This window comes from Trichoderma breve (genome assembly GCF_028502605.1).
Source record: "Trichoderma breve strain T069 chromosome 7 map unlocalized scaffold00007, whole genome shotgun sequence".
NCBI lineage: Eukaryota > Fungi > Ascomycota > Sordariomycetes > Hypocreales > Hypocreaceae > Trichoderma > Trichoderma breve.
Window position 1 is genome coordinate 2,164,260 of NW_026611593.1, and position 14,676 is coordinate 2,178,935.

Consider the following 14,676-nt stretch of genomic DNA (forward strand, 5'->3'; position numbering starts at 1 on the left):
GAGCGCGAGTCGCCAGAGAACTCCATCATCTTCTCTTAGTAAGGTGTAAACTGAAAAGTCAACATCATGGCTTATAAAGGTCACGTCTACTGCTTGTACGTTTCAGTGAGATCGGCAACATATACTTGGAGATCCGGGCCCCTAGATACACAGAAGGAGTTCTCTCTTGAGGGTACCAGCGGCTTCATTACTATCCAGGCCATCCACTTTGAGAAGTACGGTGCACAGAAAATTAAGGATGGCAAGTCTCTTGTTTCAGGTAAGGTATTGAGAACCTCAGTATGATCACTTGGGTTGGGAGAAAAACTGAAGACGGGAGGAAATCCTACGGAATCCTGCGGAGTGTTTGTAAAATTAGCAGTCAATCCTTCTAGGGGATATGAAGGTCAAAGCTCTGGGAAATTTGGAAACGGATAATTGATGAGGACAAAGGATGAAGAGGATTCAATGAAACGTACTCGGTCAAGGACCTACGTCTCAACTCAACCAAGTACCTAACTTCCAGGTTGTACACGCATACATACACGTACCGGGATATATCACCTTAGCAGTACCACCTCCTCAGATGGAGCAGCTCCATCTACTCGATTTAGGCACGTCGGGCGAGATGGAGAGATTGGCGAAGTCTGTAGCCTCGGGACAAAGAGTGAGATGCGCCGAGCACACTACGCTACGGATATTCCTCCGTGCGAGGGTTGGGGGAACGGTGAGGATGAGGCCTGGCTGCTTACGGAAGCCTTATGCATTGGCACTGCTACGGTTGCTTGCTGCTTACTTCAATTTGCTGTTTTCCTGCTGGCGCTGCGACGTTGACCTGCTGGATCCATGCTAATCCTCCGCAGCTAGTAGTGGAGTGTTGTAGTCTACAGTAGTGTTTGACCCCGTCGAGAGATGGAGATGGCGTCCGAGGGGGAGCAAGCCACATACAGCCTTACCGCAACAATCGGCACTTTTCTTGTCTGGACATGGCATGATATGATGGCATTTGTTTGATCTGATATCGGAGCGGCATCTGAGTTGAGCATGGGGAAAAGAAAAAGAGACGGAATAAAGCAGATGATGGTGATGTGTTGTGTGCAAGGATGAATCGCCCGATCTGCTCAAATTTGTCACGTTGTTTTCCTGGTGCGATGCCTCATGTTTCTGTGTCTCATCATGGGTCTCAATGGCAATCTGGGCGACTGACTCGTGTCAAAGTTCCCTCCCCGCACGAAAGCAACAAGATGGCTACTAAGGTACGAAAGTAACATTTAGCATGCAAGGTTTTATGGCACCAGGCAAGTTATCGTGCGAGGATGGTGCGGGGGTGATTCAGACAAAGAATCTGCGATGCGGAACGAAAAGGGTAAACGAGGAAAGAAAAAAACAGGGCCATGGAGCGATGTACGAGTATCGGATGATGCGAAAGAATCACACCCCGGTCTGGTGATGCGGAGCTACGGGCGGGTTTTGGGGGACGCTATTGTTGGTGCTAGCTGTTGATGCTTGGCTGGGGTGTTTTTTTGATAGGAGAAAAGAATGAGGAGAAACAGATATCTGGGAGAGGGGAGAGAAGTGTGAGGGGGGGATGGGCCACGTGTTTCTAGGGGGGCGTGAAGGAGGCGATATTTTGAGATCGTTGGATATTCTGGACGATTTGAGGGGAGTTTTCAGCTGCTGGGGATGAGATGCTATGTCTGGTGGTTTTTTGTTTGTCTGTTTGTTTGTTGTTGATGTTGAGGATTTTGTGGGCTGTTTAGAAGACATACGAGTTGTCAATGCTACAGCGGGATGAAGAATGGATGATTTGACCCGTGTCTGCATGTACAGTATGTGTGTACCTTTTTGTTCTGGCCCAGTCTGGAGAGATGTCGATGTTCGATGTTCGATGCAAAATGCAAATATGCACGTATTACATGGGAACTTACATGGGAACCCCACACTTGAACTGGGAAAATTAGTCGTAGCGTCGCATCCATTTGCACGCAGACCAGCCATGTGATTGACCGAGATGGAACGGGCTGGGTGGATGATGTGGTGGCGATGTGGTTGGTTGGATGCCTCAACCAAGCAATTTTAGTGTCTTGTAGCTTTTTTGAGTTGGGCTGCGTGCGGGTCTGGGGGAGGGGAGAGGAGAAAGAAAGAGGAGAATATTCGTGTATGTCGTTAATAGAGAGTGAGGGGTGATGATGGTATGAATTACTAGTGAACAGAGTGTATCATAGTATGAGTGGAGAGATTTTGGTTTTGGTTTGTTGTGTGAATGGAGACGTTGCATGTGTTACGAGTCGAGAAAGGACAGGGGAGAGGATTTTGATGCATCACTTTGGGGGTTGGAAAAAGTCGGGACAGGGTTTAGTTTGATTTTGTTTGTTTTCTGTGATTGACTTTTATGTTGTCTTTTTTTTGACAGAATTAGCCGAGGCTGCTACAGTACAGTTGCGCTGTTCGAGTATGCAGTGCAGTTCGGGTAAACAATATCAATTAATAGCAGCAGTTGGATTGGACAGACAGATGGACGTTGTGAGTGTCGATGCAGACGACAGGTCTTTCTGTAGGCCTTGATCCTTGTTACATGCAGCACGGCACAGCTCCAGTTCAGTCCAGGTCAGTCAAAAGTGCATCCGTGTTTGCGGGCGGGGGTGGATTTCAAGCTTCAAGCAGACACGGAGTGCATTCGCTAGCTTCATTGTTGACTGTTTGCATGAATCGCCAACCCGCGTGAGAACGGGATCAATGTAGTTGGCAGTGAGATTGTGGATGATGCTCTACTGTACTCGTACAATGGATGGGTGCATGAGCATACTGTACTGTCCCCGTACGGGCAACGCATGCAGTCAGCAAAAAGGGAACGCGGAATTCTGTACTTTGCATACATATCAGCAGGGTCAAGACGGGAGAGAGTCCTGACTGACCAGGTACGGGTGCAGCTGAAAAGAGATGGAAAGCAAAAAAAGAGCAAGCAAGGGATGGAAGAGAGACCCTGGATCAGTCAATAGCTTGGCTGCATCTGCATCTGAACAACGCACAAGCCATCAATATTCCAATACGGCAGTTTTATTTGTGGCAGCTTTTGTCTCGGATAGCCATAGCTTTTCACGCAAAAAGTAGACACGGCTGGCATGTTTGCGGCTGGGACTCAACAGACCTGGTTGCATATCCAAATATAGAAACTCTCTTGTCCCGTTTCTTTCTGGTCAGAGACATTGCTAGGGCCGCAGCTTGACTACTACTAGCATAGATTGAGTTGGGCGTTCGTCCCTAGGAATAATTGAAAAAAAGGGAGAAATGAACCTGGAAGAAATAACAAAATAAGAAAAACGTGGCTACGATCTCCCGGAGGATGGATGCGTGCCAGTTAGCCTGGGCTACCTACCCGCTGCAGTCAGCGGCACTAACAGGTTTCACGGATGACGGAGTGGGATTGTAGGTTGTCCCATCTGGAATGCAATATGAGGATTTCGGGGTCCAAGGAGCCAAGCGTAAGAGACAAGAAAGCAAATGTCTCGCCGAAAGCCTTGTACCACAGTGACCGCATGCGTGGGGTTGAAAGAGAGAGAGACGCACAAGAAGGATGAGAGACACACGAGAGACATAAAAAAGGAGCAGGAGGGGTGTGTGTGTAGCCTGACGGTATTTGAAAAAAAAGAAAGAAACACTAGATGAGTATCAAGATGAAGAAGCCGTTGCAAAAAGCTGGGGTGAGCCAGCCACGAGGAGAGACAACGTGATGGGCGAGCTGACGAGAGCGGCGCTGTGTGTGTGTGAGTGTGTTGCATGCTGCCTATTGTTTTCTATTGTTATCATTTCTGTCGTATACGAGGGACTATTTACTCCGTATATCGTGGACATAGGCAGGATGCATGCATTCTTTTCAGCACCCGGCATTGCTGATTGATGCGGTATAAACGCTTGTACATGTGCATTGCATGTGAGCTCGTGATGCAGGTCACACAACGACTGCGATAGCCTGCATCCGCTAGTTATATCGCTGGCTTCTTGGGTTGCCAAGAAAAGGTGCTCAGATGCTCTCGAGATGACTACAAGTGAGAGGCGAGGCAATGAGTGAGTGATATAACAGCAAGATAGGATAAGACAAGACATGCGCATCTGTAGGCCAGCACGCGTACGAGTCTGGTGATGGGCCAAGGCTGTCTTTTTCATCGTCACTACGGCGTCACAGCTAGTCCATACGAGTACATGCAGGCATACGAGTACAGTAGTAGCTGGGTTGAGCTGCAAGGCAGGCAAATGAGATTGATGAATGATAGGACTATTAGCTGATAAGTGATTGGTGAGGTCTGGTGTTGTGTTGTGCTGTAGGGGGGACGGGTAATCACGGCGAAGCTAACAAATCGCATGACAATTTCAGGCTGTCAAAATGGTGGTTTAGTTTAGCACAAGTACATGTATCTACGAGGATGTGCGTGCAGTGATGAAACGAAACATGGCCATTTGGATGCCTCTTGTTTCAAGACATGGACGACAAGATTCGCACCGGGGGAAAACGCCACGGAGGCAAAAGGAGATGGCGGTGGATGAATCGATCTCGCATTGATTGGCCTCTTTTGCTACAGCACTGTACTCGTATGTGTCTTTGTCGACGGGCTGGACTGGACCCAATCCTCGGGCCGGGTGCAATTGTGCTGGGTTCGAGAATGGTCGAGGCCTGGACTGGATGGACCGTCGCGGTACCTGGGGCGAGGGTGCAGGCGGTCGCGCGGGTGCATGTAGCTGGCGGGTATTGGCCGTAGCGACGCTGTCCACTGTCCATTCAGCGGCATGGCGCTGGTGCTGGAGCTGATGACTGGTGGCGGCAAGTTTGTTGCAGGGCTGGGCCAAAAGCAAACACCTGAATCGGTCAAATACATTCAGCTGGCATGGCTTGACCACTGGCATGCCGGGTACCTTGCCTTTTGGAGGCCCATTTGTATGTACCATCTCATACCATCTCATGCCATGTGTCTTTTATGCTTTGTCTAGTGACGTCCTCCGTTCAGCCTTCAATTCCCCCCCCTCATTGTACTGTATCCATTTTCCCATCTGAGCAACCGGCAGCGCGCAAACCGATCAAATCAAGTCGAGTACCTGCATTCGATCCAACTCGACATCACGCACACGTCACGGCTGGAGCGAGCCGCTGACGGCTGTTCAATTCCTCTTCCTGGCCAGGCTGCTGATCACAGCACCCCTGCAGCCCAACCCGCTAATGGCAGCGCTACTGTCCACTACACTACGGTTGCCAGCTGCTCTATGTACCATCTGCTCTCAATATTGACGTCTACGGCAGCGACAGAATCATTCAATTTGATCCAATAGTGCTAGCAGTAGATTGAGTCCATACTACTGCCAGTAGCGAGTGCACGCTAAACCTGCTAGTCGGGTCCCAAGCCGGAACCAGGCAAAACCAGCACCAGGCCATAAACACACACACAGCCAGGGATCTCAGACATTGCCAGAGGCGTTACTCGCACCGTTACCTTACCTGTACATTACGCACACACCCCTAGCCGCATCAATCCTCTCGACAGCCGGAGGAGGCGAAAAAAAAGAGGGAAAACAGGCACAGGTTCAAACCACACAACCTCAGGCCTTTTTCCTTAGCCCTGCGCTCGTGCCGCGGTGGAACTTGCCGGCTGTACGCTGTACCCGCCGGTGCCCACGACTCGGGCTGCACCGACACTGACGTTTGCGACGTCTTGTGCGCAGCGTCTGGTATTTGGCCGGTATCTGGTACTTGCGCCGCTCTGCGACCTTTGCAGCTGTAAATATCCATATACCGCCAACCCCCCGGGCGCTCAGACTCACTCAGACTGAGAGTTGAGTATATCCTCACCATCTTCGCCTGTTGGGTTGACGAACTTGTTCTTCCTCTTCCCTTTTTTTTTATTTCTTCTCTTTTTTTTCTCTTTTCTGCTTCTGCAGCTCTCGACCAACCGGTGTCTTCTCTCCTCTCTCCCCCGCATCAGCCTGCCAATCCAATTCATCCGTTGGAGGTGCAAAGCAAAAGAACCGCTGCCACACTTATTCCCACGCTCACGCGCACTCTCCAACTTTTGGCTATCACCCAATCCGTTGCGTGATGCAAACGATTCGCTGCCAAGGCAAAGACATCAGGCAGTAAAATATCCCGCAGAGGAGCAGAGCAGCGATATAAGCCGTTTTCACCCACCATCCGGCTCAGCTTTTCAACTCTTCAGTTCTCTTTGTTCTCTTCTCCAAAAGAGCACGAGCACGGGCCCTTGGAATCGAACAGGATTAAAATCGCACAAGTCGCCGTTTGCCAGGGTCTCTCCGGAGCTGCACTTCTACATACGCTTTCCCACTCCACTATAATACCGGTAATCTACCTGCAGTCGCCTTGGCACCTTGCGACTCGTGCCATTATAATACCACCTTGACCACCCTGCCTGGACAACTGATTTCCCCTCTGCGGAGAGGAAATAAAGGAGGAGGCAATTCCTTTTTTTCTGCTCTGGCTCTGGCTTACACGCCTCTAAATTCTTTTTCCTGGTGCTTGGCCCCATTGCCCGTTTAGAGCTCCAACGGCCCCCCTCTCCCCCCCTGCTTACACCGGACCAGTGTGTCTCAATCCCTCAATTACAGCGCCCACCTCCACTGAAGGGTACCCCCGAGAGCAGATTATTGCCCTGAACCTAAGACCCCATACAATACCTGCGGCGGAACATTGGACTTGGAAATGTTTTCGCAGCCAGTATCACCGACGCCGCCTGGGCTGACTTCGACGGTTTCGCCCTCGCCTTCCAGAACCAGCCGCCTGCGTGGCCTGAGCATCCTGCGCAACTACACGCACAACCATCTCCTGTCGCGTGACAACAGCCATCACGCAAACGGCACCAATAGCAACAGCAACAGCAACAACAACAGCGGCGGCAGCTCGCCCTCAACCAGCCAGTCGGGCAACGGCCTCACGCGGTCCGTCAGCTACTCTCCCGTCACCTCAACCACGACCACAACCACAACCACTTCCAACGCCGCCACGAGCCCCAACAGACTGACGCTGGTGGCTACCTCTCCCGACTCCAGGACGCCCAATTCAAGGGCTTCGGCCACGAGCCCGGCCTCAAATACCCCGTTTGCCCAGGCCAGTGCCTCATCCTCGTCCTCTGCCCCCGAGTCGCCCTCAACCATCGAAGAACATCCAGCCATGGCCCGATCCAACGAAGGGTCGAGCTCGTCCGATAACCAGCCCTCCATCCGATTCTCTGCATACTACGACCCCCGATCCACGCGGCCGTCGCTGTCCTTCCCGCCCGTCTCCAGGACGCTGTCCAACGGCACCGAAATCATTCGCGTTGGCCGCTACTCTGAGCGCGACAGCCATGCCCTGTCCAACGGGCAAGGCGCGGCGGCTCCCGTGGGCTTTAAGAGCAAGGTGGTGAGCCGTCGTCACTGCGAGTTTTGGTACGAGAACGGCAAGTGGTACATCAAGGACGTCAAGAGCTCGTCCGGCACGTTCCTCAACCACATCCGTCTGAGCCCGCCGTCGCAGGAGAGCAAGGCGTTTGCCGTTAACGATGGCGACATTGTGCAGCTTGGCATCGACTTTAAGGGAGGCGAGGAAATGATTTTCCGCTGTGTCAAGATGAGGTTGGAGCTGAACCGCGGGTGGCAGAACAAGCCCAACACCTTCAAGTGAGTGAATCCTTATATCATAGATGATTTCAACTCGGGAGTGAAAACGAAAGAAGCCCCTTCTCTCTCCCAAATTCCCATGCTATTCTCATCGTTCTTGAACTACGGCTAACCTTTTTGCTCAGCATGGCCGCTCACAAGAGGCTTCGTAACATGGCAACCACGGGAGCAGCAGGCTCCGCATCCAGCACAAGTTCTCAGGACTGCTCCATTTGCCTCAACTCCATTGGCGTAAGCATCTCTCCTGACACTCGATTATGACTCTCAAGCTAACCTCTCCAACAGCCTTGCCAATCACTCTTCGTTGCCCCTTGCTCTCACACATGGCACTTCAAGTGCGTACGCGCTCTACTCACCTCTCCACAATATCCCATCTTCATCTGTCCCAACTGCCGTGCCGGAGCCGACCTAGAAGCCGACGTTGAGGACCCCGAGGAGTGGCAAAACCTCGATGATTTTGACGGCCCCGAAGAGCCGGCCGCCCCTACCACCATCGATGCGCCTGCTCCAGAAATCGAATTGCCTCTGCCTTCTCCTCCTGAAGAACCACACGAAGCAACAGTTCAGGAAACAGATACCATGGACGTGACTGTCAATTTTACTTCAACAGCCAGCCCAGCCGAGAGCCCGACGGCACCGCACGCAACCTCCGAGCCGTTGCCCATAAGAGGAGCTGGCCGTACCGCTCATTTGCGAGAAAACGGCACTCCCTCGCCACCTGGCAGCGGGGCTGAGGGCCTCATCACGCCTAGGAATAATGCAGGGCCATGGGTATTTGACGGCAGGGCAGGTCGACAACCACCGAGCGACACAGCCGATATGCCGAGCCTCGACTCTGCGGCAGACGCCGACATGACTACACATGAATCTAGCGACGACTCTGCCAGCCGGTAGCACCAAGTTGAGCAACTTGAGAGCATTCCAATTTTGGGGGTGTGTCTGGTGGTCGACTGTGCCGGCACTTGGGTGCTGCTAATCATAATGTATCATTTTTTATCTGCCATGGTTTACTCATTGTTCGTCGCCTCCTCTGCCTGCTGGGCATGGGCGCAGACGCCTGTTGCATCAAACTTGTTCGACGTTATTTGCGGCGGCGGATTTCTCGTTTTCTTCACAGCTTGATCTCACTGTCTTTTTTATTTTTATTTTCCTTTGTCGATTTCCTGCGTGTTTGGAGTGTGGCGTGATTCTCCATGAAACGAACCGCAAAACAGACTTTTGGGCGTATGGCGTCATGATCAAGCATGGCTCATTCTGGCCGCAACTGGGACGGGTGGAAAGCATCTTTAGCATGGGCACTAGCGCGGGATATGGTTAGAAAGCTACAATTCTGATTTCTCTATTTCTCTCTCCCCGAATCACTTCATTTTACTTCTGCATGGTTCATTTTTGCTCTTGGGGGTAGTGAAAACTGGGAAGAGGCTGTTACTGCTGTTACGACGTCTTCATTTCCGCACGGCCCGGTACGGTACGGAGTTGCCGCCTGACATCCATTTTTATCGGCATAAGGCAGGCTGGTTTTACGGCGCCAATTCAAGGGTACAGGCTAAAAGATTTGGGGAATTACTGCACTCATGGTGTAAGACAGGGGGAGAAGAAAAGTGATGTCGATTTCTATACAAGAAAAAGGGTTCCTCTGGGATTTCTCGGTCTTTTCGCAGCTGGTGATTAGACGGCCGGAGTTTGAGTGGGATATGATGTCAATGTGGCAGCCTTTTGACGGTGATTGGCTGGGCAACTCTGGGCTGGAGAACATTGCGGCAACAGCTCCGAGATGAGGTTATTTGGGGGGCTTGAAACCGCCCTGAATTCTCTATTTTTGGGCTGTTGCTGGACTCGGCGATACTATCGAGTACATATATAGCATCGTCCATTTCTACATAGTACATGGTAATCCGTACATGTCAATATAATGTTGGCTTCTGATCAGTTAAACTGCAAGAATGAGATGCTCCGCCTTGCCTGTCCGTCCGGTCGGAGCTCCGGCACCGGGATGATCCGACCTATCGCCGAGATAAAAGTGACGGCACCACAATTTTCCAGTGCCGCCTTCGATTATGGCCGGAAACTGTCAAGCTGCTCGCCTCTTTTTTGTTCTCCTCGAGTCGTGAATCCGCTTCTCTCTCTGTCTCTCTCTTTGATCTTCATCGTCTTTTCTGTTTAGGTAGAGAAAAGAAGAGGGCTTTTTTTGACAATGTTGCGACAATTTGCTTCTCGGGTGCAGCCTCGGGTGAGGGCCCAGGGCTCGAGGCTGCTGAGTGCGCAGAGCAAGTTTGGTGCGATCAAGGCGCAGATGCCGAGACGGACTATGGCGACGGTCAAGGTGGAGGGGATCCCAAAGGTTGGTTCATATGAGGCTTCTCTTTTGTCTTTACGTCTTGGAGGCTAATTCTGGGGATTCAATGTGCAGGAACCTACTGAATTGGACGAAATTACGACACTGCCGAATGGTTTGCGAGTCGCTTCCGAAGCCCTCCCCGGTTCCTTTTCCGGCGTGGGCATCTACGTCGAGGCAGGGTCTCGGTTCGAGAACGATTCGCTGCGAGGCGTTTCCCACATCATGGACCGACTGGCGTTCAAGTCGACCTCGAGACACTCCGCGGACGAAATGCTCGCAAGGGTCGAGACGCTCGGGGGGAACATCCAGTGCGCATCTTCGCGGGAGAGCATGATGTACCAGGCGGCCACGTTTAACAGCGCCGTGCCGGAGACGGTGGCGCTGCTGGCGGAGACGATTCGCGACCCGCAGATTACGGATGAGGAGGTTGCTGAGCAGATTGAGACGGCAAGATATGAGATTGCGGAGATTTGGAGCAAGCCTGAGCTGATATTGCCGGAGCTGGTGCATACGGCGGCGTTTAAGGACAATACCCTCGGAAACCCGCTGTTGTGTCCCGAGGAGCGATTGGGGAGCATTGATAGGAGCACGGTGAAGATGTATAGGGATCTGTTTTACCGGCCGGAGAGGATGGTTCTGGCTTTTGCGGGTGTGGAACACGGGACAGCGGTTAAGCTGGCTGAGGAGTTCTTTGGGGACATGAAGACGCTTCCGCGGACCGGCTCAGAAACCAGCGTGAGCTCTCTCGCCAGCGACGCATCTGCTTCCTCCTCAGCGTCATCATCATCTTCTTCTTCAAGCTCCTCCTCTTCACGATTAATGTCCAAAATCCCCCTCTTCAAGAACATCTCCACATCTACCACCCGCAATGCCACTGTCCTCTCATCTCCTTCTGAACTCGACATCACTCAGCCTTCTCGATATACTGGCGGATTCCTTTCTCTTCCTCCCCAGCCGCCGTCTCTTACTGGCACCAACTTTACACACATTCACCTTGCTTTTGAGGGACTGCCCGTTGCTTCAGACGACATTTATGCGCTGGCAACATTACAGACCCTTCTCGGTGGAGGAGGATCTTTCTCTGCTGGTGGACCTGGCAAGGGCATGTACTCTCGCCTGTACACCAATGTGCTCAACCAGCACGGTTGGGTCGAATCATGCGTTGCCTTTAACCACTCTTACACCGACTCTGGTCTCTTTGGTATCTCGGCGTCTTGCTTGCCGGGCCACACCTCTGCCATGCTGGACGTGATGTGCCAGGAACTCCGAGCGCTGACTCTTGAACGGGGCATCTCGAAGCTGCAAGAGGGCGAAGTGACACGAGCCAAGAACCAGCTGCGGTCATCGCTGCTGATGAACTTGGAGAGCCGCATGGTGGAGCTAGAGGATCTCGGACGGTCTGTGCAGGTTCACAAGCGCAAGATTCCCGTGCGTGAGATGTGTCGACGGATCGAGGCGCTGAGCGTGCGGGACTTGCAGAGGGTGGCGAGCATGGTGATGGGCGGAGCGGTGAAGAATGCTGGGGGAGGTAGTGGTGCGCCGACGGTGGTGGTGCAGGAGGCGCAGGCGTATGGGGTGACGAGCCATACGATGACGTGGGATCAGATTCAGGATCGGATCGATGGGTGGAAGTTGGGGAGGAGGGCGTAATGGGGTTTGGATGAATGTGTGGGTTTGAAAAGGGGGATGATGATGAAGGGATGAGGATATACAACTTGGCATATATATAAATTGGCGCGGGAAGGGTGGTATTTGGGATGATATACGTGTATACATATCGTGTATTTTGTACGATTATTAAGGGAATTATTGAGATACAATGCTCTTTTATGGTGGTTTATGTGTTTGTGTTGTGAGTGATGTTATACGAGACATCTCGCAACGATGAAATAGAGAATCGTATCCATCGAAGGCTGATACTCCAAAGCTACATGTACGGGAAGCGTATCTACGAGGCCAGTTCACCGAGGGCATTACTTGCTGGGCTAGAAGCCTGTATCAATGACCACGAGTCTCTATGTCGCGAAGCCAGCATATTATATCGAGATATTCCATCAAGAACCTCATAATCGATGAAGAAGAGGAAGATCCTTCATAGCGTGAGTTTCTCATAGACTTCGGTCTCGCTGTAAAAGGGAGGTGAATACTAGGTGCTTTGGGGGCGAAGAGGAAGACTGGGACGCGAGCGTTTATGGTCATTGGAGCCCTTCGTGGCGTTGAATGCTCTTTTATGCATGATGATTTGTATGATTGATGGTCGTTTTACGGTATGGCTCACGTTTTTTGTTCCAGTGGTAGATGCTGAGAGGTGTCGATGGATGTCGATAAACATCGTTCCTCGAGGCAATGTACAGCTCAGACTAGAAAGGTTTCATGTTTGAACACTATATTCAGTTCAATGAAATTTGATAGATAATAGAATAGAGGTATCACGTCTCTCTGTACTCCTACGTTCACCTCATACCAGAAGCTTGACCAGCATCGTTGAATGACCCCCAGGCCGTGAGGAGGCTCAATGTTCTCCCTGCTTCCCGGACGCCTTTTTCTCTCTCGCTCTAGTAGCCGACTAGTGTCTAAGGCGTCCACCAGATGCATAGATGCATGTTGAGCTGGCTCAGGTCGTACATCTTGCCCGAGATTTGCTTATCAATTCGCCGAAACAGTGCCAATCACCATCGCGAGAAGATTTGCTTGGCAATGCAGGGCGGCAGCAATCTCAAGCCTCTCACTCGTATTGAGCTGCGGCTGATATTGTTTTCTCTCTTTTCTTTTTGGCGAAAGCTGTGGCAAACTTTTTGGAATATATCATATATCCGGAAGCGGCACGGCTGAGACATGCGTGGGGGCCATCTCTTTGTTATTGGAGTTGATGCAGGACATGGTATCCTTGCTTAGTTTATGAATGATTCTCACGATCTATGATTGGCCTGGCTCTTTGACGCGACTTCGTATTTTGTTACTGTTGCTACTACCCCATGGGATCAATGTTACCGCTGTGGACTCTCCCGTGGAAACGGAACGTATAGTGCGATGAGATCTCATATTCGGATACTACGAACAGATTACATGTTATTGCCGGATATTGTAAGATATCATACCTATCTCACGAAGGCAAAAAGTAAGGATCAAAATCTGTCTCAAAGGTAATATCGACGACACCCCAAACGAAGTCTCTGCAGGAGGGCGCACAATGCAGCCTAATCTGGGTCTGGTGACCATATCCGTTTATTACCTTGCCCAATAAATCTCAAGAATACACGAGTTCGGTGACAAGGCAACTGTACGATGTTACTGCATGCTGGCTGCTTCTCATTCTGTAAAAGTTGATGCCCAGGCTGGGAACAAACCCTGTCACTTACATGAGGCTCACCGGAAAAAAGAAAGAAAGACAGGGTGTTTTGTAATTCAGCTCTCTTTTCCGTAATAATAAAGCAATGGCGTCACTTCTGACTGATCATGGAACTAGCCTCAGAGATCTTTAGAATTTGAGATATGACCCAGTAGCTTTGTAACAAGGATCCTAGTGTCGGGAAGTTAAGGAGATATGCGAAGAGCAAAATCGAGATCCGAACCGACAGAAGTGGATATGATTGTAGCCCAGTAACTAATACAAGTAAGCCTTTTCACAGCTCTACATGTATCCAATCCTTAACATTATACAGTATTAAGTAGATAAGTTCAAATTCACCCTTCTGAGGTATTAGCCACAGCCGTTCTACAGCATCTCAGTCATCTCTTTCGACCTCCCGCGTTTATGGACTCAGTGTGTACCAGAAAAAGAAGCGGAGAAAGTCCCGAAAAATTCCTTGTCATCTACATCTGCCTCTGGATAATTGCCACGTCGGAGTCGCCGCAGCTGAGAGCAAGATGTCTCAGCCTCGTCTTTCTTTTTACCCTGGTCCCCAACAAACAACGCAGCTCAAAGAAGCCACGCCAGCGCGGCAAGTCTAACCTGTATGAGACGGCTTTACAGCCTATTCTCATTCAATCTGCGCTGGGACAGTGCGGCGGTGGATATATGAATACTTATTCCGTAGTATTGAGATACGTCGGCCTGCCGGGGGTTTTTACAGGTATGTGTGGAGTACGGATTGAGCATAGATATGACGCCTGCATCTCGACCTGAAATTTTGTGGGACGTCCTTGGGAGATTAACAAGAGAAAAAAGGAAAGAGAAATTCGCCTGAGGATACATGCAGCTTGCTATACGAGCTACCCAATGACCAACGACTTATAGCCACTACATACTTCTTAAGGGATTTTTACACGAGTAATCTTAGTATATGCACGGCTGCTCTCAACATAATCAAGACTGAACGATTTATTATTTTGTATGTTGTGACAGGAGTGCCAAGATACTCGAGGTACCTAGGCAGGAGTTCTTGGAAAAGCAGGGATTACAACGGAGGGCGTTCAGCCCAGGCCATGCAGCGTATTACTTTTGGAAAAGCCACAACTGGAGTTCCTTTTGCAACAAGGGCTATTGCAGAACAATTGCCCAGTCGCCACAGCCACTTTGGTTCCTTAAAGGAGCCACAATTTCAAGGCTGGCCTAATCTGTCTCCAGGGGCATCAGCTGAGACGTGCGCATTTGTGGTGCTAATATTGACTTCTAAGTAAGCATATATTAACATCTCTCTTAATTTGATCTATTATAAAAAGGCTTGGATATCTGCACATCAAGACATGAAAAGCTCATTAAC

The 14,676-nt window shown here is 50.7% G+C and overlaps 2 protein-coding genes across 2 annotated transcripts; both read left to right on the forward strand.

The window, feature by feature from the left end:
- Positions 1-6,679: 6,679 nt before the first annotated feature.
- Positions 6,680-8,529, forward strand: T069G_10868 (FHA domain-containing protein; the record flags this gene model as incomplete). Its single annotated transcript, XM_056178078.1, has 3 exons — positions 6,680-7,635; positions 7,761-7,866; positions 7,921-8,529. The coding sequence occupies 3 exons, from the start codon at positions 6,680-6,682 to the stop codon at positions 8,527-8,529; spliced, it is 1,671 nt and encodes a 556-aa protein (XP_056024368.1).
- A 1,300-nt stretch (positions 8,530-9,829) lies between these two features.
- Positions 9,830-11,623, forward strand: T069G_10869 (peptidase m16 inactive domain-containing protein; the record flags this gene model as incomplete). Its single annotated transcript, XM_056178079.1, has 2 exons — positions 9,830-9,976; positions 10,046-11,623. The coding sequence occupies 2 exons, from the start codon at positions 9,830-9,832 to the stop codon at positions 11,621-11,623; spliced, it is 1,725 nt and encodes a 574-aa protein (XP_056024369.1).
- Between the last annotated feature and the right edge of the window lie 3,053 nt (positions 11,624-14,676).